Source organism: Pteronotus mesoamericanus, unplaced genomic scaffold, assembly GCF_021234165.1.
Source record: "Pteronotus mesoamericanus isolate MK-2021 breed Mesoamerican mustached bat unplaced genomic scaffold, CSHL_Meso_final contig_163, whole genome shotgun sequence".
Taxonomy (NCBI): Eukaryota; Metazoa; Chordata; class Mammalia; order Chiroptera; family Mormoopidae; genus Pteronotus; species Pteronotus mesoamericanus.
The window spans coordinates 15,324,956-15,352,611 of record NW_026555064.1 but is presented as its reverse complement, the minus strand read 5'-3'; the positions used below and the strand labels follow the sequence as shown (position 1 = coordinate 15,352,611).

The window sequence follows — 27,656 nt, the reverse complement described above, 5'->3', positions numbered from 1 at the left end:
CCCTCTCCTGCACGAATGCCGCCTCGCTCATACAGATGGCGCGGGAAAGGGGCGCACGCACTTGGGTGTGGAAGGCCTGCTTCCGGACCGGGTTCCATCGGCGTGTCCCTACGTCTGTCCTGGCCTGCGATTGCCTGGCATGGCCTCCCAGATGCCTCGCCGCCTGCGGGGCGCGGGGCCCGGGGCCTAGGGGGCGGCCGCCTGTGGGCAGACGAGGAGGCCCTGGTGGTGCCGGGTGTGGGCTTGACGTTGCTGCGTGGTTCGTGGAGCTTGGTGTCTCAGATGTCTGCCAAAAGCGCGCTTTTGAGTGAAACACCTGCCCCTGGGGACCTTCACACCCAGGTTTCCGTGGGCCTTGGTGGCTTGAGAGTTCAGGGAAGCCACTTTGCCATCACGGCCGCTGTGTGGAGGGCGTGTGTGAGCCTCAGAGGCCTGGGTGTGGCCGGCTCAGGGTTTGCTGCCGCGGGCCAGGCTGGCCTCTGTTGATCCAGTGACCTTGTTACCCGGCCGCTCCATGGTGACCCTGCAGCTGCCCGCGCTCCGAATGAGAAAGCAAATACCCAGTGGCAGTGACCCTGTCTGTCCCTTCCAGGTGTTTAGGACAGACCTGATCACCGCTATGAAGTTGCACGACTCCTACCAGCTGAACCCGGACGAGTACTACGTGCTGGCAGATCCCTGGAGACAGGAGTGGGAGAAGGGGGTCCAGGTGCCGGTGAGCCCTGGGACCATCCCTCAGCCGGTGGCCAGGTAGGCAGCTCCAGGGAGAGCCAGCTCCCGCCGCCAGGCCTCCGGTCTGACGGCCAGGGGCCCGAGGAGAGCAGCGCTCCCTTGGCTTGTCCACCTGGGTTCCCAGTGGATACAGAGCGGCAGGAGGAACACATTCTGGGTCCAGAGGATAGTGGCTTGGAGGGCTGAGGGCCCCCGCTGCTGACGTCACGGCCGTCTTGGGAAGGTGCTGCTCTCTGAGGAGGGGCCAAATCCCAAGACTCCTGGGGGGTGACTGGCTGGGGTGGGGTTTGGACGCACCCCTCCCCTACACTTGCACCTCTGTCCGCAGTTCTGGTCACATTGCGCAGCAGCTCTGCTGGGGGAGGGTCTGGCCCTGGGGGCACCGGCCAGGGTGGCTTCCTTTGTCCTGCAGTGGTCACTCCCATTGAAGGAGGACAGGTGTGCGGGGGCCAGGTTAGTTGAGGGGGTGGACTTGGCCCACTTCCTGTGGGACTTGGCCTGGATCTACCCACAAACCGCTTTTCCCACGGGGGTCAGGCCCTCAGCGACTCAGCTCCGCGTGGGCAGCAGCCATTCTGCCCTTGTCTCTGTCCAGTGCAGCGCCCTGCATCGCGCCCCTGCTGTGGCCCTGTCGGCCGCCTGCTGTGCGGTCAGCCTTCCCCGCTCCAGCGCCACGTGTGGACGGCACTGACCTCTGGGCCCTCCCCCGCTGTGTCTCTCCAGGCACTTGAGCAGATTGAATTTGATTATTGCCCTTTGGGATCTCTGCAACAATATCCACATAGATTTGTAGGTTTCAGTGACCGACTGGATGGCCTCTGGAGGCTGGACCCCTGGCCTGTGGAGGGGTTTGTCATGGGGCTCAGGGCATGCGCTTGCCTCAGGGTGTGCGCCTGGGACGCGGCACCCACTCGGCAACCCCAAGCCAGGAATCTTTCTCCGATCTGTTCATTTCACTTGGGAGCCCAGCCCAAAAGCAGTCAGTATTAACATAGTCTATAGAAGTTTTGAGCTGAAGTCCGGCTCTTGGTTGAGCAGGGGCAGTAATTGTTGAGTTTATCCATCTTGGTGTCCTGTAGAAAAAAAATCACTCTAGTAACAATAAGAGTGATACCGGACACACACACACACACACACACACACACACACACACACACACACACGTCTTCGCACAGCTTGTCGTCTGTGTTCACGCTGACCACCGACAGGAGCAGATGGCCACGTGGGCGAGTGGGCCCTGGCTCCGGGCCGGGGGACCCCACTGTCCTGCGTGCTGGCGCCCTAGAGCCGGGCGTAGCGACAGCCCCTCTCCAGGTGTTAGGTGGGGCAGGGGGGGCCGGGTAGGCAGCAGCAGGGACCTGTGTCCCTGTCCCTGAGTGTGTGCTGGTAGAGCCCCCACTCGACTCAGGCTCTGGCTCTTAGACGGCCGAGTTGAATCATGCAGGTGACGGGTCTCTCCCCTGGTTCCCCAGCATCTGCTGTGCCTGCGCCTGCCCCTTGGTTTTGTTGAGAACCCAGTGGGCGGGCCTAGTTGGCGGAAAGTGGGTGACGCTGGACACTGCGGCTGGCATGGCAGCGGCCGTCATGGGTGGTGGCCAGGCTGGGGGAAGAAGCTGGGTTGTGAAGACCTGTGGTGTTTTCACTTGCATCTCTTTCCATTTTGGGTGCTTTAAGGACTCCTCCTACTTAGTTTTGTTAGCAGTGACATTCGGGTTTTAAGCCTGTTACCCTTACCCAGGGGATGACCTGGGTTTTGGGTGGAGGTGGGGACTCCCGCGGGGCCTTTGGACCGACGGCCTTTCACGTGGCAGAGGGCATAACTAGGCTGCCTCGTTTCTCATTAACTAGGGTTGTGTCGGAAGAGAAATCACTCATGTTCATCAGGCCCAAGAAATACATCGTCTCCTCGGGCTCCGAGCCCCCTGAGCTGGGCTGCGTGGACGTCCGCGCGCTGGCCGACAGCGTCTGCCGCTACGACCTCAATGACATGGATGCCGCCTGGCTGGAGCTGACCAACGAGGAGTTCAAGGAGATGGGTGAGCGCCCGGGGCCCGCGGCCGTCTGGCTTGCGGTGCGTGGAGGTCTGTGCGGGTGCGCAGGCGAGCAGCAGAAGCGCCCAGGGACGCCGCCGCCATCATAGCTTGCCCACCTCAGAACCTCGGAGTGGTCCTGCTCCAAAGCCGTGTCCTCCTGTCCCTGCGGGTCTCTGTCCTTCTGTGGAGCCCCTCCCAGTCGATGTTCCGCCTGTTGCCATCTCTCCTGTGAGCGACCCCTCTGTACGGAGGTCGGAGCTTCTGTACCTCACTCGCCACGTCTCCTGAGAGACTGGGGTGCCCGGGTGTCACCTCTGTGCACTAAGGGCGCTGAGGGTCACCTGAAGTGTGACGAGCCAGACTGCTGAGGTCTCCTCGGGGCTCAGTGGGGGAGACCAGGAGGGCTGACCAGCGCTTGTCCCGTGGGCCCGGCTGGGCAGCAAGGGCACAGGTGCCCGTCGGCAGCTGGCACCGAGTAGGTCTCCACAAGATAGAGGTTTGTGGTTTATTTCAGATCCCCAAAGGACAGAGATTGCGGTTTCATTTTGTGTTGCTCCCTGAGCCCAGCACGGGGATGGTGCACGCCAGGTGCCTGTTGCTGCGCTGCTGGCCCCTGGGAGCTGGAGGGGGACTGAGGGGGAAGTGGGTGTTTTGATAGACAGCAGGCCTGCCTTGTGGCCCTTTCCTTGAGGCGTCCGTGGCCAGAAGGCTACCAAGCCCGGGCGCTGTTTCACAGAAGCGGCTCTGAGGCTCTCAAAACGCTCTTGAAGGGGAACGCTGTGTCGGCCTTGTGCTGCCCAGTCCTGCTCTGTAGCAGCTTCGCAAAGGCCGGGGGTGTGCCTGCCGGACGAGGCGCCCAGTGTGACATGCAGCAGAGGGCACAGCGGCGACACGGGCGCCTTTTGGGTGATTTGGTGAAGAGTCCCAGGGTAACTCACCCGATTGAAGGCAGTGCCCAGTATGTACGCAGTTGCACCTAACGCTTTTATTGGTCATTTTAATGATAAAAATTAATTAGAGGACCTAAGATTGCATTTTCAAAGCCAGTGGTGCTTTCAGAGCCAGTGGCAGAATTGAGGGGGAGGAGCCAGGCCCGCACAGGCTGCGCCCGTTAGCCGGCCCGCGCCGGTCCTTCGCTTCCGATGCTCCTTGGGATTTGGCCTGCATGGGTCTGACGAACTGTGCCCCTCACCTTAGTCAGTTAGGAGGGTGAGGAGGGATGAGCCAGGTGCCAGCACCCAGTGCTCACAGCGGCATCTGTTTTGAGCATCATTAAAAGCAGCAATTGAGGAAAGATTTCCAAAAACACCCCAACTAGAATCCAGGGTCATGGATTTGAATCCACTCCTGGGGTCGCTTACATACAATGTTGTAATGAAATGGCCTTTGAACAACGTGTTTGGTTAACAGTCTCCATCCCTTTTGGGTTTGTCTTCAGCTTTTCAGCTTCCAACACTGCATCACCTCCTGTGCCTGATGGGAAGCAACAGCCCGGTGCAGTGAGCACTCGTTCTGCCTTTTAGTTGGAACACCCCCGGAAGGGTCTGGGGCCCTCGAGATGGAGGACTTATCCTGTTGCTAATTCATTGTAACCAGTCACTTCCACAGAGCCCTGCTGAGCGCGCCAGGTGGCGCTCGCTGGAACAGGCGTGTTAACCGGGCGGGGGCCTCTGCCCGCAGGGATGCCCGAGCTGGACGAGCACACCATGGAGCGGGTCCTGGAGGAGTTCGAGCAGCGCTGCTACGACAACATGAGTCACGCCATTGAGACGGAGGAGGGCCTGGGCATCGAGTACGATGAGGACGTCGTGTGTGACGTCTGCCAGTCCCCAGATGGCGAGGACGGCAATGAGATGGTGTTCTGTGACAAGTGCAACATTTGCGTGCACCAGGTACGTGGGCTGCCGCCGCTGGGCCCAGGGAGGCCGGGGTCTCCCCCAGAGGGGCCCGTGCTCCCACTGTCCTGCGGGAGATAAGGAAATGTGCCCTGTGGACCACATCTTGCTGTCCCTAAATGCTTCTCCTGTGCTCCAAGTATTTCTCCTTTTACAACCAGAAGACTAGACTCTTTGCGGGACTCTTTTCCCTTCACCCGCAGAGGTCAGGGTAACATAGAAAGAATGTGTGTGCCCCCTGCCCCGCGCCAGCGCCTGTGCTGAGGTGCTAAGACACTGAAAGAACCGCGGTCAGTTCACTGGGTTGGTTCCCCCTGGACGACCATCGCCAAGGGCCAGAACCTGGGCGGTGTGTGGCGGCAGCAGCAGCAGCTCTCTGCAGCTCTGGAGGCTGGATGTGTGCTGCGGTGCTGGCGGCCGGGCAGCCTGCCTCGGCCCTCCCTGCTCCGGCGGCCTGCTGCCGGCTCACGGCTGTCGGAGTCCTGGGCCTGAGGTGCGCACCCTGGCCTCTGCGGTTGTCGGTGGTGTCCTCCCCACGGCGCCTGCCCAGCCGGCGCCTTCTTACAGGGACACCAGTTACGCTGGGTAAGGGGCCAGCCCATTGCAGTGTAGCTTTGTCTTAACTGACCACGTCCATGGCAACCCTGTTTGCACAGAAGGTCACGTGCTGAGGTTTGGGGGTTAGAACTTGAACGTACCTTTCTGGGATACTGTCTTAACCCGTAACCTTGGCTAAGGTGTTGGTATTTAAACTGAGCTGTTGGGAAGAGGAAAGGGATCTCTTCTTCTGGAAACTGCCTTCCTGTCCTCCCTGGCTGAGGCCGGGAGATTTGGTGGTTGCTTGCTCCCTTCTGTGGCCAGGCACATCCTTAGCCTTCAGGAGCAATGGATGCTGGGTGACCGAAAAAGCTTGAGATAGTCTCAGCCCCTCTTCTCTCTTCTATTTATTTTTTTAATGCAGTAATAAAGTAACTCGTATTTCAGTGGGGACGCACGGCCACATGCACTCAGGGCTGAAAAGGCTACCCTGAGCTGCTTTCTTTGAATTCGCCTGTTGATGCTGAGATGTAAAAACCGACTTAGACTTGTATGGAGGTTGCTCAGGCTATCCCCTGGGGAGAAGAGTCCCATTTGTTCTGGCACATTCTCAGGCCGCCATGTTCTTTGTAATAACGCGCCTGCCCTTCGGCCCCTGCGCTGCCCGCAGGCCTGGTCAGCGGTGGTCCTGGCCCAGCCCGTTCTGACCAGCAGGTGTGAGGTCCGCGTCTCTCCCTTGGGTCACGTGGGAGCCTGCCTCACAGCTCTGGATTCTCGGAGTGTCCAGGACGTTCCTTAAGGGCGGTCGGGGATCCCTGGACTGGTTTTGTCGTGTCAAGGTCCTGAGCGATGTGGCGGCTGTGGTTGCTTTTTGTTGCTGGCGCTGTTACCTTGGATGACATTTCAGTTTTATTGTATTACTATTTTACTTTTTCCCCGTGAGAAAAGTTGTTTGGAAAAAAGGGTTCTGTTTGGAAACTGCTCAAACCCCCCCCCCCCCGCCCTGTTTTATCGTTGAGTTACCTGGAGTCGGGGTGCCCCGCTGCGGGTTCGTGGCAGTTGGCCTGGAGTTGGCCTCTCGGCCCCACCCCCTGCCTGATCTTACTCCTCCTGCCACAGCCACCTTGTCTCTTGCTTGACATTTCCTTGTGGTTCATTTTTCTTTGGAGATGTTCTTAATGACTGGACTTTAAGGCATCTTTTATTTAATCTTCTAATTTTGTTTAGACTTGCTATTCCAGTAAAAAAAAAAAAAGTTACCTTTTCAAATGTCTTTCTCCAGAATGCTTGATAGAAACCTTTCACTGTTTGAAACCTTAAGGGTGCCACTTGGCTCTGTTAGGCGCTTCCCCCCGCAAGCCTGTGGTGACAGCCGCCCATCCGTGGCTCCGACGTCGTGCCCTGAGCTCTGGGCTCAGTGTGACTTCACTGAGCTCCGCTCTCGTCCTGTGGTTTCCTCTTTGCGCCCTGGATTCAGATTGCACAGGGCTCTGTTTTTCCTGTCTGGAGAACTGGAGCTATGCTACTGTGTCTCCCGACTTCCTGACTTGTAGTTCATTTGAGGATAAAGTTCTGCAGTTTAGTGTTTTTAGAAGGCTCTAAATGTGCTCCTGGTACCATCATGTTTTGTTCCGTGGCTTACTTAACATTTGCCTTTTCTTTCCCTGAACCATCTTAGCCACATTAGTTGTAAAAACCTTGATTTCTGCAGTTTCTCTGCCCTGTGTAATTGTGCCATCTTGTGCAAAGCAGGCTTTACGTATCAGGTAGAAAGACCACATTCTTTTTGTCCAGAAAGTCTCATTTTTCTGGGCCACGTGGGATGCCGTTAAGAGCATTGGCTCCCCCTGGGGAATGAGAATGTCCCTTTGCTGGGGTTCTTTCCTTTGAGTCTGGTGTACTGGCATCGGGAGACACTCCGTTGCTTTGTGTTTGTTCTCACTTTGACTCCCACCCACAAGAGAGGCGGGCAGACCCGGCTTCTCCCGCTGAGCCCTGGAGGAGGCTCCCGGGTGCACCGCTTGGCTGTCAGGTGTGGGCCGGTGTCTGCCGCCGCTCGGCAGAGCAACCTCTCCCCCCACCGCCTGTCCTCGGGGCGCTTTCGGAACTGCCCGTGGGACCCGGAGCGCACTGGACCACACGTGTCAGACGCCGCTGCTGCTGCACGGAGGCCCCGTGCTTTCTCCTAAGGGACGGGGTCCCCTGTGGGGTGGGCATGGCAGTGCTGCTGGTTTTGCTGCTTGTTCTGTTAAATCCTTCTGGGCGGTTTAAAATGAATAGGTATAATGAGAAAAACGAATCTTCTCTCCTCTCTCTCCTCCGCGGGGGCCGTGCTGCGGCTCTGCAGGCCTGTTACGGAATCCTCAAGGTCCCCGAGGGCAGCTGGCTGTGCCGGACGTGTGCCCTGGGGGTGCAGCCGAAGTGTTTGCTGTGTCCCAAGAAAGGCGGGGCCATGAAGCCCACCCGCAGCGGGACCAAGTGGGTCCACGTCAGCTGTGCCCTTTGGATCCCTGAGGTGGGTGCACGTGGGCCTTCAGGGGGCACGGCCCAGGGGTCCTGGCGTTTGGCTGGGTTGGGGGAGGGGCATTCATAAATGGGCCAGGGTGTAGCTGACAAGGCACAGGACACCTGTGAAGTGACTCCCACTTCCCCCTGATCCTAGACGTCCAGCACACCGCCACCTTGTCACGGGCCTCAGGGGAGGTGTGCGCTGGGAGGGGCTGTGAGTTGAGCGGTGTCGAGACTTCGCTGCCGACGTCCCTCCTGGGCAGCCCTCCCGCGGGGCCGCGCTCTTGGGCAGAGAGCTGCTGCTTCACAGCCACGTCTGTCCCTTGGCCGCATGGTGCCCGTGAGCCATGCGCACGGCGCCGCCGTGGTTAAGACGCCACCACTTTAGGTCACACTTTTGTGATTTTTATTAAAATTCTCCCTTAGCCACAACCTTTTTTAATTTCAGGTCTGGTGTAATTTATTTCAAGTCCCAGACCTTGACTAATTTAATTTGCATGGCTCACTGTGAGAATATCATTTGTGATTCAAATACCAGAGGTCCTTTTTTTTTTTTTTGGTGTGTGCTTTTTGGTGCGTTTTCCTCCTGAGGAGAATAATCTGGAGATGATTTGGGTTGTGGCTTCGGCTTCATGCCTTGGGTCTTGGTGGCGCTGGATCTCGTGGTTTGCCATTAACAGGGAATCCAGTTCAGCAGTCCAGGCTGCATGCGGGCGACTCACTTCATCTTGGTGGTTTTCCACTCTGTAGCAACCTTCTGAATTAGACGAGAATGGTTTTCCTCAGTGAGAGAGACCTTAAAGTCGCTCCTGTTGACTTACTCCATCTTCAGTCCTGATCACACCCCTGTGGCCCAGAGGTGTAGCAGATGGCCTGGTCAGACACTCAGGTGGCAAGTGAGCACTCGCTTGGCCGAGTGCCCTGACTCCAGGACGCACCGAGGGGACGTGCCTGGGGGCTGGGCTCTGGGCTCTCCTGCTGCTGACCCCAGCTGTCCCCTGAGCTGTCCTGTTGCTTAAATTAGGGGCTTGCCTGTCTCGAGAGGCCGAGTGCTCCTTGCGCTGCCAGGTGGGAGGGTGCAGGAAGGGACTGTGTCTCATCATCTCTGCCACACATGCTCCGCCTGCATCTGTCTGCCGGCCTCGGCCATGCCCTCTTGCTCTTTCTTGGGCCTCCAGGTGAGCATCGGCAGCCCCGAGAAGATGGAACCCATCACGAAGGTGTCCCACATCCCCAGCAGTCGGTGGGCCCTGGTGTGCAGCCTCTGCAACGAGAAGTTTGGGGCCTCCATACAGGTACGGCCTGGGTCTAGGGCTCCGTGTCCTTCGCTGTGCAGCCTGGAGCCGCATGTTGGGGACTCTGGGAATTTGAGATTTAGAGATGGGATTAGAATTGAGGAAGCAGGGCGAGGGGCTCGCAGCCCTTTGGAGGTGACGAGGAAGGACTCCGGCGTGGCTCCTGGGTGGGTGTGTCCTGTGTGAGCAGCGTTCCAGCGTGGCCACCAGGGGGCGGCGCAGGCGGTCCAGTTTGTCTCCTCGCTCACTCTCTGCTCCCAGCCTGGACGCCAAGCTGCGGGGAAGAACCTGTCCTGACCCTGGCGGGTCAGTCACCCTCTTATCTACTCAACCTGCTGAGTAGCAGACCCACCTCTGATGGCCCAGTGCGGCTGGTTTCCCAGGTGTGCGCACGGGTGTCCTGTCTCAGGTGCAGCCATGTGACGTCAGCCTGGTGTGCTGATGTTTTTGCATCTGGTCACAGGGGCTCCGTGTGGCACCAGCCAGCTGGAGGGACACATGAGGCGCTGTGCTGAGCATGTCCGGGCGGCTGGTCCTTTACGGCCCCGTGTGTGTGTGTGTGTGTGTGTGTGTGTGTGTGTGTGTACGCACACGCCCACGCCCACGCCCCCGCCCTGCAGCTTGTGTATAAACATTTGCCTGCTTTTCCTCTGTCTGCACAAAGACAAGTGTAGAAAATCTTCAGGGAGATAGAAGTAAGGGGAAAATATAGATGGCATGCTGTCTTTTTTCATATTCTCTAAAACTCTACTTGAGGTGCTACTTTTTGGTCCTCACATCACTGGCATCTCTAGATAGTCAGGACTCCCAGGTCTGCAAATGCTGCCTGTGGCCGACCTTGGCCCCGAAGGGCAGGTAGCAGCTCAGGGCCACGGCCTCCACGGTCTCCCTGTCACATGCACTCCAGGAGCTTGGTCCAACTGCCAGTTGTGTGTGTTAAAGTGACCTCATTTGGCAACACCGGTGTGTATTTGGCTGATAAATACTTCTTTTGCTAAGGTTCCCATTAACTGGTGGTTTTTACATTTTTTTCATTTTATACGCCAAGTAGTTCTGCTTTCTTTGATGATCACTTCCGCTGGGGTTCAGGAATCCAGAATGGAACAAATGCTCAGAGGGCGAGGCATGAGACAGCTGGAGGGATTTGGCTGCAGACCTCGAAAATAGTGTGGATTTTTGAATGTGCATAGAATCTGCCTAAAACTAAACCACGGCAGAAGCCTCTGGCCTGAGAGTTGTGATGGGAGAAAATGGAGGGGAGAATTTTTGAAAGCCTCAGAATAAAAAAAGGCCATGAGGACGTGTGCACGTGCCTGTGCCTGTGCGCGTGCCCGCAGAAGCGCGCGGTGGCAGGCCCAGGGCACCGGGGGCCGTTTCCTCCCCAGTCACCTGGTGTGCTCCTGGGGTCGGGCTCAGCGCCCCCACCCCCCGCGCGGCCCCTGGTCTCCCTGCTGTTCACAAGAGACGGGTGAACGGGATCTTCCTCTTTTGGAGAGAGATGATAAGATGACTTTTTTTGTGGTCGTTGACCTGTTTTTCCCAGAACATTAATCTGAAGGAGAAGAGGCCAAGGAAGGTTGATGATTTTTCATATCTGTGCGGAATGGACTGATTTTTATTAAAGAATTCCTCTCTGAAATGTCTGCAGCTGTGAAGGCTCTGGTTTACGTTTCTGTAACATCTGTTTGCTGAGTCAACCTGAGTCGGAACACCCAAAGGAAGGCCATTTGGCGTCTTTACAAAGCCCTGTGTAAACATTCCGCTGCAGCTCATTCCTCCTGGAGGCCCGAGCGCCTGGGTTAAGTGCAGTTCAGGCCAAAGGCGGGCCGCGCAGTGTCTCGGGCACCGCTCCATCTCCACCTCCCGCCTGGCTGGGTGCTGGGGGAGGGGCGCTCTGTGTCCCGGCGGCGGCGGCCAGGTGTGCCTGTGTGTCCTGCCACTGAAGCCGAGTTCACACATTTCTTGAAATGGAGGTTATTCATAGGTAAAATCACAGATTTCTGTCAGTTCATGTGCTCCAAGTGTTGGTAATGAGGGAACGGTAAGGGGAACTGGATTTTCTGTACTTGTAGGGAAGGAGACTTGTAGCGATGGAAGCAATCCTTACTGGCAGTAAGTCACCTCTTAAATCCCGAGGCTGCAGGGAAATCCCGAGCTCCAGCCTCTGTTGCTCAGGGTTGTGGGCCCAGGCTCTGCTGAATGAGTTTAATGCAGCTTTTCAGCTGCCCAGGGCTCTGGGTTCTGTGGCCCTGTGGCCCTGGCCAGCTGGGTCACGTGGCCTTACCCAGCACAGTGCTGCTTTGAAGGGACTGGCCTCTGTCACCATGGGGAACCTCTCCCAGGGTTTCACCCAGTGAGATCAGATGGGAGAAGTTAATCACTTGCCTCCTGCCAGGCCGCTGGCCCGCCGTCTTGAGTTCAAGGCACTAAATCATAGCCTGACGAGGCTGCTAGTGGGATGTGGTCCCTCAGGTCAATGACGCCTGGCCTCTGGGTGACCTCATGGCCCACGGGATTGGGTCCCTCCCGGCCCTCTGCCACTCAGTCAGTTCCAGAGCAGCCAGCATCACCAGGTGGGGTGCACGTGGGTCTTAGTGCCGCTGCCGCTGCCCTGGAACTGTGCGGCGAGGCTTCCCAAGAGTGCACAGACCTGTCCTGTCCCTTCCTGGGCTGGCTCTCCTTGTCTCCCGTTCTTTTTGTTTTTGGACATTTTTACTCACCCTCCTTGTCTCGAGGAGCAGCCGCTGTTCCTTGGCCTGTGCTGAGACTGCTGGGCTGGGCTCGGGGATTCGGGTTCCTGTGGAAACCCGGACCGGCCCTCCTTCTCCCGCGGAGGTTCCTGTCATCCCAGCCTTGTCTACAAAGAAAAGAGCTCATGCATAAAGGAAAGGAGGACTTCTGCTTCCGAGTATACTCTGTGCATGAACACATGTTCTTTGAGTATAATGTGAGCACCAGGCCACCTCAGGCCTCATGCGTAGCCACATCTCTATGAGACGCCGTGGGGCCTCAGGCACCTGTCTGAAGGTTTAGGGTATGAACCTTCCACCTGAAGAGCTCCCTCAACTCCCACGCCTTCCCTCACTCAAGACATGGCTGAGTTGGTCTATTGGGGCTCGCCCTGGGGAGCTTGGTCACGGCCCACGCTGGCGGTGCGGCTCTGCGTGCGTGCACGGGGTGCGTGGTGCTGAGGGGCTCACTCACAGTCCCGCGTAACCGTCTTCCTCTTGTTCCCCCGCCCTCCCCAGTGCTCTGTGAAGAACTGCCGCACGGCTTTCCACGTGACCTGTGCTTTTGACCGGGGCCTGGAGATGAAGACCATCTTGGCAGAGAACGATGAAGTCAAGTTCAAGTCCTACTGCCCGAAGCACAGCTCCCACAGGAAAGCCGAGGAGAGCCTTGGGGAGGGGGCCGCTCAGGAGAACGGGGGCCCTGAGTGCCCCGCTCGGAATCCGCTGGAGCCCTTCGCCAGCCTCGAGCAGAATCAGGAGGAGGCACACCGGGTGAGTGTCCGGAAGCAGAAGCTGCAGCAGCTGGAAGATGAGTTCTACACCTTCGTCAACCTGCTGGACGTCGCCAGGGCCCTGCGGCTGCCCGAGGAGGTGGTGGACTTCCTGTACCAGTACTGGAAGTTGAAGAGGAAGGTCAACTTCAACAAGCCCCTGATCACTCCAAAGAAAGACGAAGAGGACAATCTGGCGAAGCGGGAGCAGGATGTCTTGTTTAGGAGGCTGCAGCTGTTCACTCACCTGCGGCAGGACCTGGAGAGGGTAATGATCGACACTGACACCTTGTAGTGACCTAGCGAAGAGGATTGCACAGAGGCCCCGCGTGCCCAGGCCGGGCGCGGTGGCCGCGCATTCACTGTCAGACCCTGTACATACTGCAGCATGAGGTTGTGTCGGTTCAGTATCTTTATGGGCTGGGAAACTCGTACAGACGTGCAAGACCGCCACAGAGTGGGGAGCTTCTCTGTGACTTATTTTTAAATCCTTTCCCGTTAATCCTTACTCTTCTTCTGCAAGATCCAGTGGGGGTATGCCTCCCCCCGCATTCTAGAGCTAGAGGGAACTGAGCCCCAGGAACCTGGCCGAGGGATTGGCCCAGAATTGTTTACACTCGGAGCTAGCAAACAAGAATGGATTTGACGGAGGTGGGGTGGGCGAGGTGGGGAGCAGACCTCTTGTTCAGCCTGGGGAACTTTCACGGGTGCTGCTCGGGGGGCGCCCTGCTGCTGCCTTTGTGCCCCCTCGTCTCCTGGCGGCTGCACAGGGGCGTCCCCAGGGCCGTCACGGAGCAGGGCAGGCTGTGGGTGCTGGTGTGTGGGAGCCTGTCTGTCCACGGGGTCTGGCAGTGAGGTGCTAAGCCATCCCCGAGGCTGTGTATCTATATCGTGTGTGTGCGTGTGTCCGTGTCCACATGTCTGTGGCATGTTCATGTGTGGGTGTGGGGGTCCTCGTCCTGCTCAGCGCACCACTAGTCACACTGCAGCACTGCTGGGGGTCACAGTGGGGGGTTGCCTGGATCCGCTGCCGGCCCTTCCTCCGGCGGTGGCGGCCCTGGGCCTCCCTGGCTCCGCTGCCTTCGGAGCCCCCGGCTAGACTTCTCTTCCTGCCACGGGAATAATGAGGAGTGGGCCGTCTTCCCCCCAGGGCCTCCTCTCCCTGGAGGTGGTTTCTGACTGAGGCTCCCTAATTGGGGATGCACCTTCAAGCACCTTCTCTCAGCGCCCCGACTGATTAAATTCATTAGTGCACAGAAACTGGACCCGGCTTCTGGCCCGATGCAGCGTGTGCTGAACAGCAGCACCCATGCGGCCTGAAAGAGTTCATGCATTGCCCCAAGCACCTAACTTGTTAGTGGGGAGTGGTTCACCTGCCTGGGAGAGACTCTTACTCAGAGATGATTTGTAATTAGAGTGTAGGCAAAGAATAGGGGTACATTAGAGAAGTATTGAACCAAAAGATCCAGATCTCACAGAGACACTTGGACGGCCCTGCCAGCGCCAGCTCGTTGTGACACCCCTTCCCATGATCAGATTAGGGGTTTGGGCGCGGCAGGCGCCGGAGGAGGGCTGCGAGGCTCTCATGCTCCCCCACCCCCCCTGGTGGTGAGTGTGAAGAAGACCTCGCCTCCCCCAACCACATGTATGTGTGGCGTTTTTGTTCAGAGTTGAGAAAGGGATTCAGAAGGATAAACTGGGATCCTGGCGAGAAGCCATACATGACAACCGCTGTACTCGGGTGCATGAGCTGTGGAGTCAGACAGTCCTCAGGAGGGAGGACAAGAAGTCTAATGTTTGGACTGTGTTTGTCTCACAATCACCACAAAATAAAAGTGTAGAAAATGCTTGTGGTGTACTAACTCTTTTCTGTACTTAAGTTACTCAGATTAACACGCACATATAATTAAATTCTGCACATTTTTTTGGAGTCATCACTGTTGCTTTTTCAGTAGAATGATGCCAATTATGTAACGAGAAACAGGGAATAAATCAGGATTTGTGTGTGTGTGGCATTACTTACATTTACTTTAGTAAAGAGCCTAAGAGATTGTAGGGTATTTAGTGTCAGTTTAAAATGGGCTTATTATAATGAAAAATTTGTTTTCCGAAATTTGCCTTGAGGCCTGTGACAGCGGAGGTTTTAAGAGATCAAGGCTTTGCCCTGCCGCGGAGAGCGGCGTGGTTCTTTGTGATTGTAAACAGCGTCAGGCCAAAGGCTACTCAAGGCAGGGTGACAGAACAAAGTCATGAATGAGTGCTTCGTCGTCCCGTTCGAGTCCTGCCGGGGTCACAGCAGCACTCACAGGCACGCAGCATCGGGTACTACCTCAGGCAGGCAGTGCCGCCTGCGGTCAGCCCTCAGTCCGCAACCTGCAGGGGTCGCCCGCGTTAGTGCCAACGACCGGTGACAATAACGGCGATGGCTCTTTCCTGCAGAGAGACACCTGGGCGCCTCCTTGCACACCTGGTACCAGTACTGGCTCAGAACGTTAGGGGACAGGAGTGGATTTCAGGAGGGCCTGGGACCCCACACCTGTAAGAAGACACGTGTGGCGGGGGGGGTCGTGTTGAGTTGCCCAGGCCCTCAGCCCTGCTGTGGTACCCCCCCACCCTGCCCCCGCCTCAAAGGTTGTCTCTAAGAGACACAGTGAACAGTGCAGCAGCTGAGCGCCTGCCCACGTGGACATGCTGCCTCCGCACATCAGGCCAGGCACTTGCGTAGGGGGGTGGCCCAGGGCCTGTCCTCAGTGCCCAGTGGAATGGTCACCTTTGAAAATCTAGTGGAGCTGCAGTTGTCTCTGAACAAAGGGCCCCTTAAACTGTAGTGTGACAAGCAGTGTTTGGGATTCCGGAACACCCCTGGGACCGTTCTCGGATTCCTGAGGGCTGTGTTTCTCAGAGTGGGGTCCCCAAAAAGCAGCACCATTACCTGGGAACTTAATAGAAAAGCAAATTTTGGGCCATACCTCTGATTCCAGAAGCCCTGGGGTTGGGGACCAGCCTTCTGTGTGGGAGGGAAACCCTGCTTCTGATGAACGCCTGGCTCAGGTTGAACATGGCCTGAGAGTGCACCCATGAGTGGGGCTTTTTTTTTGAAATCTTCATCCAAGGAAATGTTTATTGATTTTTTTTTTTTAGAGAAAGAGAAACATCATGAGAGGGAAACCTTGATCGGTTGCCTCGTGTTCCGACCAGAGCTTGAACCCACAACCTTTTGGTGTGCAGTTGGTGCTCCAACTGACTGAGCCACCTACCTGGCCAGGGCATGAGCTGGTTTTGGGGGTACCCCCTCACCGGCTCTGGGGAAAAGGTGAAGCAGGAGAGGGCTTTGGTGGGTGGCATGCAGGAAGGGCCAGGTAGCGCCTACAATCTGGGTGGCGCCCCAGGTCAGAGCCACACACACGGGCTGCTGGGGCATGTTGTCCTGTGAGGGGTGCAGCGTGCACAGGGAGCTACGGCTTGGCGTGCTCACTCTTCTAAATGTGGTCGGCCAGGCCTGGGCCATTCTGGGGCTGATCTGTTCCAAATGAAAAGGAGCCCCAGCCTTGGCTCTTTGGGGTTCCATTTTTCTCTGTAGAGATCATGGGCAATAGAAGTGGGGTTCCCTGGTGAGCAGCCAGAGCAGAAGCCTTTCCTGGGGCAAGTGGATGAAGCCACCAAAATTAAATTCAAAAAGTGAGTGGAGGTCTCTGGCTTCCCTATTTTCTTTTTCTGTGGGTAATTTCAGATGAGAGAGATGTAAGTATCTTTGTTGCACATCCAGCCTGAACAGGAGGTGACCCGTCTACTCGTAGGGATCAGGACTCATTCCCGCTTTTTATTCCCAGAGGTTGGATTCCTCATCTTAATGTAAACATTGTTCTGCTTGTTTTCTCTGTTTTGAATCTGTGATCTCTCTCTCCCCTGGGTGGAACAGTGCTTATCAAAGAGAGTAGCCCGCTAGCCACACGTCTTCAACTGGTCAGGATTTTTACAAAGGACACCTACTTCCTGGCCTGGGCGTCTGAGGCTGTGAGATGAAGCTCCGGCTTTAAGGAGGGAATCTTACGCAGAGGGGAGTGATTGTAAGATACATAAAGGGCTTTTTCAATAAAGAGAAGTGTCAGGAAGATGCTAAGTAGCGAATGGGGGGGCGTCCCTGCTTCTGGCTGGAAATCCCATGTGGCCGTATGTGTGGGAGCCAGTGAGGAGGTAGTGCCTCGTGTCCTCTTGCAAACCAGACTGCCCACCTGGACAGGGGACTTGTTCTGGCCCAGATGGGACTGAGACCCGAGGGGCACTCCTGTGTATATGGCTTGTCATCCTCACTGTAAAGGAAAGGGCTGGTGGTATTCGGACATATTTTTTAAAGAAAACAGTGATTTTTAGAGAGAGGAGGGGAGAGAGAAACATCAGTTTGTTCCTTCACTTATCTATGCATTCATTGGTTGATTCTTGTATGTGCCCCTGACTGGGAATTGAACCCACAACCTTGGCATTTGGGGATGACACTGTGACCCAGTGAGTACCCAGCCAGGGCCTGTTGGACCTCTTGTATTTCAGGGAAGGCAGCAAGGGAAGGGACTGCCAAGAGTAAGGAAAGCGTGGTTTTCAGGAGAGTAGTCGTAACTTTGACGTGGGAGCCGAGCCGAGGTGTGGGGTTTTGTCCACATCTTCCTGCTGGAAGGTTGAATTGTGCATCTGCTATGTTGCGTTGTGACGTGTGTGTTTAGAGTTTACCAGTCTAACCATGTTTACCAATAGGCTTACAACTGAGGGATTGAAGAGGGTTCATTGACAAATCCTTTGAGTTTATATTTTGCATCTGTACTGACTCATCCCAGCTGGCTTTAAAGATGGGGAAAGAATGTTGATCGGTCAGCAGTCTGCTGGTGATGCCCGCGGGTCGCATATCAGAGACAGAGCTGTTAGTACTTGGGTCTGGTCAGTTCCTTATGCATGAGTCAGCACAAGGGCAGCACCCGCTTTTTCAGCAGTGACTCATCTGGACCTGACCTTGCTGTGGCGAATCCACAGCAGAGCGGGGATGTTCCCTGGACATCACGTTCTGTGAGCACCGGCTGCCTATTAGCTGCAGGCTGTCCCGTGTCCAGGTGACCAGGATGTTTACTTGGATTCTTGGTGAACATTGGTTTTATTGTGGATCCTATGCAGGGACAAGTTTTTTTGGGGGGGTCCTTCTTCTGATGGCAGTTGACTCTGTATTCACCTAGCTCCATCTTCAGAAGACACTTGATAAAATGCAGCAGAGGTGGCTTTGAGCATCTCTAGAGCCTTTGACCCTACAATTCCTGGGAAGGAGCTCCTGAGGGGCGGTAAGCCCAGTGCTCTGGAGAGAGAGAGCAGGTCTGGGCTTTGCACCAACTGTCTTCTCTTGGCTATGATGAGTCCAAGGCTGGGTGTGGTGGAGGCAGCGGGCCTTTGTGGGGTTCTGTACGTGTCCCCCACAGTCTAATTTGTGCTGTGTTGCTGCCCACAGGGAGGGAGGGGTATGTGCCGAATCCTTATTAGCAGCCCAAAAGACATTAGAGATTGGATAATAAGTTTAAAGTACATTTTGATTTTAGATGTCATGCAAGGCTTTAGTAGGAAATTTTATCTCAGGTAAAGAAAAAAAACAAAACAACACCAAAGTACTGTTAACAATGTATTGCTTACTTAGAATCTTTATTCTCTACATTCTAGGTTCGGAACCTCACTTACATGGTGACCCGCAGGGAAAAGATTAAGCGCTCTGTGTGCAAAGTCCAGGAACAGATATTCAATCTTTACACTAAGCTCTTGGAGCAAGAAAGAGTTTCAGGTACGCATCCAGCCCTCATAGGCCAAACGGTAGGGCAGGGGTTCGGGAGCTAATGCTCTGCTGAGGAAAGAGGAGCTTCTCTAATGTTCTTCTCTCCATCCTGCAGAAGAAGCTAAGGAGCACAGGCTTTCCTATTTAAAGAACATCTGTGAGCATTGTGATAGAGGGGAAAGGGCTAAGAGCTTGGCCTCAGATCTGGGTCGAATCCTTTGTCCTCTGCTCCCAGGCCCAAAACAAGCAAGTCTCAAGTTTTCCAAGTCGCCCCATTTCCTCTTATGTAACTTGAGTATCGCAGCAAAGGCCTGGGAACTGCTGTGAGGCTCAAAGGAAAGAGTAACTTCTATTTCGCAAAGCGCTTGATAAATGTGTGGTATCACGGGGACGCCTGAAAAGATTTGTGGATTATCTGGCCTTGCACCTGCCTGTGACGTATGGTAAACTGATCTTCAGACTCTGAGATGGAGGCAGATGTCTATGTGTAGGTAACAGTCCTTCTCAGTGGACTTTTTTTGGTGTAGGTAGAATTTTGAATCTTTTGGAGATTCAGCACCAAGTACTTAAATGTATTTAGTGCCTTCTGTTTTACATTGCTCTGGGCTAAAAGCAAAGAGAAAAAGAAAGGAAAAACCACCGCAATTACTTAGAGATCAAAATACAAAGCTGGGCATGTGGTGTAACCTCCCTGGGGTTCTGCTGACCCGTGAGAGATTTGGTCCAGAAACAGAGCTGCCTCTCAGCACTAACATTCTGTGGTCATCAGTGCCAGAACGCAGGGGAGCGCGGGCGTTCAGAGAGGGAGAGCTGGGGAGTGTGGCCAGGTAGCAGCATGGGCTTGGGGAACAGGTAGGTCCTTGGGAACCCGTCTCTGCGCCTGTCTGCCCTTTAAAGTTACGCTAGCAGCATCTGAAGTACCTGCATTGTACAGAGTCACAGCTGCCCCGCTTTTCTGCTTTTGTGGCTTTTTGTGGCTGTCGATGATCATGCCACATGGAAGCAACAAAGAAGTTGTTACACCTTATTATGTTGAAATCCAAATTCTGGTTTACCTAAAACTAACCAGATACATGTGGCTAGAGGTGCGGCAGGTCCTCAGATCATGTCGTTTTGTTCAATGTTGTTTCAATATAACATTGATAAGATGCTGTTGGAACTTAGCTCTAGTTTATATCCATTAGCCAGTGGTAAAATTGGATTTGTCGTATGTCGTTTCACTTAAAGTCACAGAACCTGTTGACATGAAGTGAGGACATGCTGTAAAGTGGTCAATGGAACAAAGGAAGAAAGGCCTTTGGAGTATTAAATGACATTCTTAAAGTAATACCTAGTTTCAGTGGCATTAATTTATTAGTAATACTATTTTAGATATTTTTTCCCAAGGGGAAATAATCTATGAATATGTCAAGCTTATATCATTAGCTAGAATTTAGTTGTAAAACTTTTAAAAATAAAATTTTCTAAGTAGGATGTCATAAGTAAAAGCAGTTCAAGCCAGATTCTTTGAAGTGAATGTCGGTCTCTTCGTCGATTATGCGGACGGATTTGAACCCGTGCCTTTGCCTTCATGAGCAAGGCGGCCGGGGGCTGTGATGCTGGAGGCTTTTGGGGCTCTTGCTAAGCTGTCCTGTGGTGAGAAGCTGTAAAGAGCACTTGCTCTGCTGTCTCTTGAGTCGTGGCCCGCGGCCGCTGCAGGCAGCTGTCTGCAGTCCCAGCTGAGGTTCAGGTTTGTCCTGGGGTAAGAGGTGAGATGGAGCCAGGTGAGGTCGGCTTGTGCCGCAGCTGTAAGGTGGCCCTCCCCACAGCAGTCCTGCTGCTGCTTCAGGAAAGGAAAACCAGTGGCCTGGCCTCTGAGGTGAGGGCTCAGCAGGTGTGACGAGCGGAGAGCAGTGCTCCCATTCCCAGGCGCTTTGTGCCTCTTTTTCCAGGTTTAGACGCTCAGGTGTGTTCTTATTCATGCAAGCCCATCTCCTGCCCTGTAAGACAGATGATTCAAGTGAAGCAGCGCACACGCCTCTGGCTTCCATGTGTCACTTGGGCCATGGTGCATGCTCTGCTGTCTCCCTGAGGATGGGCAGGGCCATTCTGCTGGATGAGTGTCCTCTGTGGACATGCCGTCTGTATGGGGTCACGAGTTGGAGACTCTCGGAGACATTGACCCTGAGTCAACTCTAGGTAGAAATCAGAGTCAGAAAATCCCATCCCTCTTTGCTTTGTTTCCCCCCAGTTGGTGAGAGAAAGAGCTATAAGAGTGGTGTGAAGCTCAAACCTAATGCTGGGTTCTTGAGAAAGCAGGTGTCTCTAAACCAGCAGATGATAAAACACCCTGCCCTTTGGTGACAATTCTGTGTTTAGAGCCACTAGCTCTGTTCCCTTTCCATGCTTGTTCCATGTCTGCTCATGGTAGGGTTCTCCACCGGGCTGCGGCCTGAGACTCAGGCAGTACCTGGTTTTCCTGGTGGTTTACACTTCCCGGTAGACAGGGGCGTGAGAACGGGTTTCCTTGGTACTCTGAGGCTCTGGCAGAAGCGTGGTCCTTCTGGTGAACTGCTGGTGTGAGGACCCAGTGTTTTTCAGACCAAGGGTTATGGTTTATTAGTGGGTTGTGAGACAAATATAGTAGCTCATCAGCAGCATTAAAAATAAGTGAGATAGAAAATGTCAGAGTTCATATCAGACGATAAAAACTAACAGAATTTCATGAAAAACGAGCTTTTACTGGGTAATGTGAAATTCAGTTCTTACTGTGATCTGCATGAAATATTTTATTGTTTATTTTTAGAGAGGAAGAGAGGGAGAAAGAGGGTAAGAAACATGGATCTGTTGCCTCTCATACATGCCCTGACCAGGGACCAAACCCACAACCCAGGCGTGTGCCCTGGCTGCCAATCAAACTGGTGACCTTTCGCTCTGTGGGACAATGCCCAACCAACTGAGCCGCACCAATCAGGGCTCCATGAAAAATGTTTGAAAAACATCAATTTAACTCATTCTCATGTTGGTTGACTATTTTAATTCCACAAACAGGTTTTACATATAATAGTAAATTTTTTTTTAACATTTACTATGTCTCAGGGATGATTTTAAACACCTTCCCTTACTCATTTCATATATCTGCACGTATTTATCCCCATCATAGCCGTAGGAGGGCATAGATGGAAAAAACAGAAAAGCTGTAGTCCCTGCCCTGGTCTCCTAGGAGGCTGGGGACAGCCGGTGACAGGCAGGTGCTGCTCTGGCACCAGGTGGGGGGTGCGTCTCACCACTGACCCACTCTGCATGGGTCCCCTTTGAAAATCCAATCAGCTCTTTTGTTGAAGGGAAATACGTTCCTTGAAAAGATGTGATTGCATGAAAGATCCTGTGAACTTCGGCCGTTTTAGAAAATATAGCAGGTATGCAGTTTGAGTGCAGATTCTCAAGGCAGGTGATGGCTTTATTATAAAAATGAGATTTTCACACACTGCGTGGTTGCACGGTGTGCTGCGGAGCAGAGGTGTGCGTTGACGGGCCACACGGAGGGTCTGGAATTGTATCCCTTTGGATTTGCTTCCACCGTAACTCCCTCTCCTTTGTGCTTTTGTGTTCGCAGGTGTGCCTTCTTCCTCCTGCTCCGCCGCCTCCCTGGAGCGCATGCTTCTGTTCAACAGCCCCTCTGTGGGCCCCGACGCCCCCAAGATCGAGGACCTGAAGTGGCACTCTGCGTTCTTCAGGAAGCAGATGGTTCGTTCGCTGAAAAAGCCCCACAAGCGAGAGGCTCCGCCGGGCAGCACGGGGGGCGCAGGCAAGACCACGCTCCGGCAGCCAGACCCGAGCGCGCGGCGCACGGGCTTGGGGCTCCCCGAGAGCCTTCTGGGCTTGGAGAAGAGCTTCGCGGAGGCGCGTGTCCCGTCAGCGCAGCAGAGAAACGGTGCCCTGTTGCCGGAGCCTGGGAACAGGAGAGATCACCGGCTCCACTGCGACCTGGGCAAGGGGGACGTCAAGGACAGACCTTTGAAACAGAGCCACAAGCCCCTCAGGCCCACGGACGCATCCCTGCGGCACCCGGACAGCCCGCGAGCCGCCGCTGCGCCCACAGGGCAGTCGGCGCCGGGCCCAAGGAGGGAGGCGGCGGCCAAGTGCAACGGCTCGCTGCTCCGAGCGACCTACACTCAGACCGCCGTCAAAGTGCCTACGACGCCGGCCAGCCCGGTGAAGAACTGGGGGGGATTCCGGATTCCAAAGAAGGGGGAGCGGCAGCAGCAAGGCGAGGCGCCGGAGGGCGCCTGCCACCAGCACGTGGACTACCCGTACCTGGGCCTGGGTCGCGTGCCCGCGCAGGAGAGGGCCAAGAGCAAGTTGAAAGCCGACAATGAGAATGACGGGTATGCCCCCGATGTGGAAATGAGCGACTCGGAGAGTGAGGCGTCGGAGAAGAAATGCCTGCCAGCCAGCAGCACCATCAGCAGGCGGACAGACATTATCCGGAGAAGCATTTTGGCCTCTTGATGAAGTAGAGCTGGCCCGGGGCTCTGCGTCCTCGTCACTGGGGTGCCGGACGATCCCCAACACGGGGGACAAGCGGAAACCCAGCTCTCCTGAGCCACACAGACATATTTACTTGCAATTCAGATTGAATTTTTTTTTTTTGTCATTTATAAACCGTTGTGAGAAGTGTGTGTTACTTGGAGCTTGTTGAGGAAACACAAGACTAGGTTGTAACTGTAAGACACTGCTAAACTGGAAGCTGAATTAAACACTAAAATGAGAATGAATGAAATAAGTTTTCGAAGAGGGCAAGGATTGCATAAGCTTCGTCAGTTTTTATTGCTCTCTGTATTCTTCCCAAAGCACAAACTCTTGGTTACCTGAAACTACAGAATCAGATATGGTTCTTGAGAAACCCTCACGTACTGTTGAATAGCCCACAACACTTATTTTCTAGGACTGGTGGATCTTGAAGTCATGTTGATACTTTGGCCCACAGGCTGTTTTTGTTGCATATAGTATGTAGTCAGCAGCTGTGAAGCTTCAGGAACTCCAGGGAATTTATGTGTCAATATACTGGATGGGGAGGAGAGAGTTTTTTTTAAAAAAAGGTCATCTCTGGAAGATCTGAAGGGTCAGTGCAGAGCTGCTGCAGCTTGAATCTAGGGTGAAAGGGGCTCAGCCATGTTGCCTGAAGCCTGGGCTGTGTATGTAGGACTGGTGGAGAGAGAAGCCATTAGGGAGTTCTGTGGATGAGAAAGGGCAACTGAGGTCCCATTTTTACCAGTCCTCTTGACTCCCTCTTCCCTAACCATCGCCTTGGGGGCCAGTTTGGGATTTCCCTGGCCATCGGAAGTTCCTGGCCACCTGGCTTCCAACAACACAGTGCTCATTCAAGTTCAAGTGATGAACTTCCAGACTCTGGTGACTCGTACTCCCCAGAGCCGGCCACTAGCTAGTGCATGTGTCAGGGAATCCAGCTTCCAACGTGAACGGATTCCTTAAAAATGAGGAAAAATGAAAAAAAAAAGGAAAAAAGAGAAATAGGTTATATTTTAAAAACAATAGAAAGGCAATAAGTTGCGATAACCTCTTACCATTGACTTAAGTTTATACAGGAAAGAGATTTAAGTGTAATAGGTTTCCTGGAGTCAGTTCTAGGCTCTCGTTCGTAACTTGGACTTTCTAATTGCAAATGGCAATAACTCGTAAGTTATCAGCAATAATAAATTTAGCATTGAATTTGAGTACAACGTTCTGTTTTTGCACTCACTGCAGTGCTTATGTATTAAGACAGTGGGTAGTGTTAAGGTCCTGTTAATTTTCTTTGGATTTCAATGTAGTTGTGCATCAAACTTAAGAGAAGGAAAGTTTAAATAGCAATGAAATTGAGAATTATGGGCACTTGAAACAAGCCCAGCTTCCCCTAAATTACCTGGTAGTTTGTTAATATCAGTATTCAGATTTCTGATTCATTTATACATGTGTTTCCATGTGGCAGGGACATTCTGATACTTAATGAATAATGCTTTGAGTTCCATAGTTAACTTTCAAGTCTTCCAGAGGATTGTCCACAACAAAAAAGGCTTATTGAATTCCATCTTGCTATGCAAGTTTTATCAGATGATCAAATAGTAGATCGGATGCATCCCCATTGTGTGTATGGCATTTTCAAACCAAGTCTTAACTTTTTGAATACATTGTAGTAGCTAATTCAGGGGAGGGGAAAGGATGACCCGGGTTTTTAGATGGACTATTTTTGAGCTATGGGGCTCATTTTGAAAGACTGCTGTCCAGATAAGCTGTTGCTACAAATATTAGAAGTTTCTTATGAATACCAGTTGTCCATTCACTCATAGCCTAATTTAAAAGTCAGATTTTTTGCATATGAGCAAAACCCTTTTGCTGAGTACAGGAGTCCACAAGGTGGACTCTATGTACAGTTATCTTCTGACCACAGCGACAGCTCTGGGTGAGAGTAGAGTAGGTGGAGGGGTAATGTGTCAAGCCATAGAAAGAAAATCAGAATTCTAGGAAGCGAATGACCTCTCACCATTTTAGGAGGTACCAGATTCATTTGCACTATTAGGAATGCTAGTTTTGTGCAAAAATAATGCCTTACCTGTTTTTCCCCCACATTTAGGTTGAAAAGCTTTCAAACGTTCCAAGTTATGCTGAACCAAAAAAAACACAAAAACAACATAAAACAAAAAAATTAAAAAACCCCACATGAAAACAAAACACACAAAAATAAAAAGCCCACAACCCTTTTTTCTGCTTTGAAATGCAAATGGTAGAGCTGAGTTTTTCAGACAGTGGAAGGACAGCTTTGTGAGTTAGTCTCCTGTCCTGCTGGGGACGCTGGACAAGGCCAACACGCAGCAGCCCACTGGATCTATCCACTCGCACTCTCCTAGTGGGGTACCATTTGTTCTTTTCTTTCTTTTTAAGCTTTATCTTTCCTTGTGCATCCTGACCAAGAAATATCTTTGATTATGATCAATGTTTATGTCAATGTAGGCTAGTTAAACTTTTGTAAAGTTGCCTGGAATGTCATTTGTTAGGTTATAAACACAAATCTCAATGAAGGGTTCTATGTGTTGTGTACAAATCTTAATTATTTTGAAATGGACAAACCTGTCATTACATTTGTAATCTTGTACAGAGAATTTTTCACTATGTGCCTAGCTTGGTGTCCATTCAGCGAAAATTGAAAAAAAAAAGGTGCATGAAGAGTTAAAAATCAGAAATTAAACAAAGTATATGTAGAGATAACTATTTTATATGACATGGCCCAATCCTGTATTTATTTCTACCCCTTTTTTGAAAGTATTTATAAAACTAGTTGAGGACAGCTGTATTTTTTTGTTGAACTATTTAGTAGAATTTGTGCCTTTTTGTCTGTATGTGAATAAATGCTGTACATTTTGCAATACATTTTCAGTGTCTTTTGAAGTCTGCTTTTGCTAAATATTTATAGGTTTCCATGACTTGGTCCTGAGTTGGTGTGTGTCAATTGTCCTGCTTTAGATCCTAATGCAAACTGCAGGGCACAGACTAGACGTGGAGACGCCTTCCCTGGACTGCCCCCCCCCAACCCCACCCCCCAGCTCTGAGGCCTGGACACTGGGGGCCTGATTTTTGTCTTCCCCACCTGCAGTTCTCTCCTGAATACAATTTTAGATGTGAAAATTCAACCAGTGTTGAAGCTACTTAGGCTTTAGGGTCAGAGAGGGACAGTTGGGTTTAAAGGCTGAACTATAGTTTACTGGTCGTGTGACCACAGCCAACTTGCCGAACCTTTATTACGTCTCAATTTTCCCTTATGTGAAAGCGGGATGTAAGGTATCATATAAAGTCCACAGGAGGCATTTACTAGATGGTGGGCTATTTTTATGATTAGGTACAAGATATTTCTCCAACATAGTTGACTAATGAGCCTTGTGAGGAGGAAAAAAAAAGATTCCTGAATGACAGGAAGATTGTATTTATAATTAAAATATAATAAAAATTAGAAATTTAAAAGTAGCTTTATTAAATGCATTCGTAGCTACTACCTGCATTGTGCAAAGACACATCCAAGATCAGTGTTCGACATGGGGAGAAGTGGGCTTAGGCCCCAGTTCTAATTCCTAGTTTGGTGCCTGAATCCCTGCTGAAACTGTGTCTACCACTATATGCAGACATTTGCATCTAATGACATGCAGCTTCCTTTGGGACCACAAAACGGATGTGGGTTCTGTATTCTCACTTAGATTAGGATGAGCAGGGGCTGTGACAGGGTAGTGCTACTAACCTCATTTATATTTTTGTAACAATTTGGCCAGAGGTTTTTTGGGTTTTTTTTTTTTTTTACATGAATTGTTCATACATTTGGCTAAAAGCTTGTTTATTTCTCCTTGTTCCTCCTTAGTGACTATTTACTTCCATGTTGCTTGCTCGGAGTAAGACCCCAGAGAGAAATAATCGTGATTCTTCCTAAGGTCTTAAAAGTTGAGTAACCCCGATAGTTCCCGAGGGAAATTAAGTCCCCAGGAGCCTCAGGAAGGGCTTAGCGGCGGCAATTCTGCACTATGTGATGGGGAATGCGGCACCAGGGACTTGTGTTCATGTTTATACCCAGATTACTTAGAAAACATTTTCTACCTTTGAAACATTAGCCATCTGCAGCAAACTTTACAATTAACTTCAAGGTTGCAGTCTTCAATATGATTCCTCTTTAATGCTCACAACTGCAACAGCCGGCGTGTTCTAGTGTGGGGCAGAGCAGAAGGGCTTTGCCTACTAAGAACAAACCTCTCACCTAATTCCTTGGCTTCAGCTGTTCCTGCCGCTGCGGAGTTTGACGGCTGCGCAGTCCAGCCTCTTCCTGGCGGCTCGCCGGGCCTGTCTTGCCTCGGGATGTGCACAGGTGCTGGAAACTTGTGAGCCTGTCCTTATTTTACATCCTGCCTAGGAGAACGTCGCCCAGGCCTGAAACCTGGCAGTCCTGGGTGAGGCCGTTTAACTCCCACAGCCAAATGGTGATCTGGGGCTGGAGACTGCATTTCATAGCCCTTCTGTACTTTTCTCTTAATCCCACTACCACTGACCATGCAGCTCAGGCTTCTTCGTTTTTTGCCGGGGTTGTTGCAGCAGCTTCTTGTTTCCTTGGTGAAGTGAACCCTTGTTCCCCGTTAGCTGCCGCCATGCCGACACTATCTCCATAGTGGTAACGTCTGCAATTCAAACCTGATTTTGTCATTCTGTGCGTGGCCTTCAGGAGAACCTCTAGACTTTTTCAAGATAAGCCTTTACAAAGGGCTTATCAAATGGCAAGCGTCGAGCTATTTGATGTCTATATCTTTGTTTTGATCCTTGCAACATGTGAGGTAGCTAAGTATTCTC

At 52.7% G+C, this 27,656-nt stretch overlaps 1 protein-coding gene across 4 annotated transcripts in view; it reads left to right on the top strand.

Annotated features, from left to right (window-relative positions):
- JADE1 (jade family PHD finger 1) overlaps positions 1-25,681 on the top strand; it is a 53,530-nt gene extending 27,849 nt beyond the window's left edge. For all 4 annotated transcript variants that reach the window (XM_054563254.1, XM_054563237.1, XM_054563245.1 and 1 more), the window contains exons 4-11: positions 593-750; positions 2,581-2,768; positions 4,446-4,657; positions 7,545-7,712; positions 8,884-9,000; positions 12,249-12,770; positions 18,191-18,308; positions 21,895-25,681. In XM_054563254.1, the coding sequence (XP_054419229.1) occupies positions 593-750; positions 2,581-2,768; positions 4,446-4,657; positions 7,545-7,712; positions 8,884-9,000; positions 12,249-12,770; positions 18,191-18,308; positions 21,895-22,790 (2,379 nt within the window). In that variant the 3' untranslated portion in view covers positions 22,791-25,681. The remainder of the gene's footprint in view (positions 1-592; positions 751-2,580; positions 2,769-4,445; positions 4,658-7,544; positions 7,713-8,883; positions 9,001-12,248; positions 12,771-18,190; positions 18,309-21,894) is intronic.
- The last annotated feature ends 1,975 nt before the right edge of the window (positions 25,682-27,656 follow it).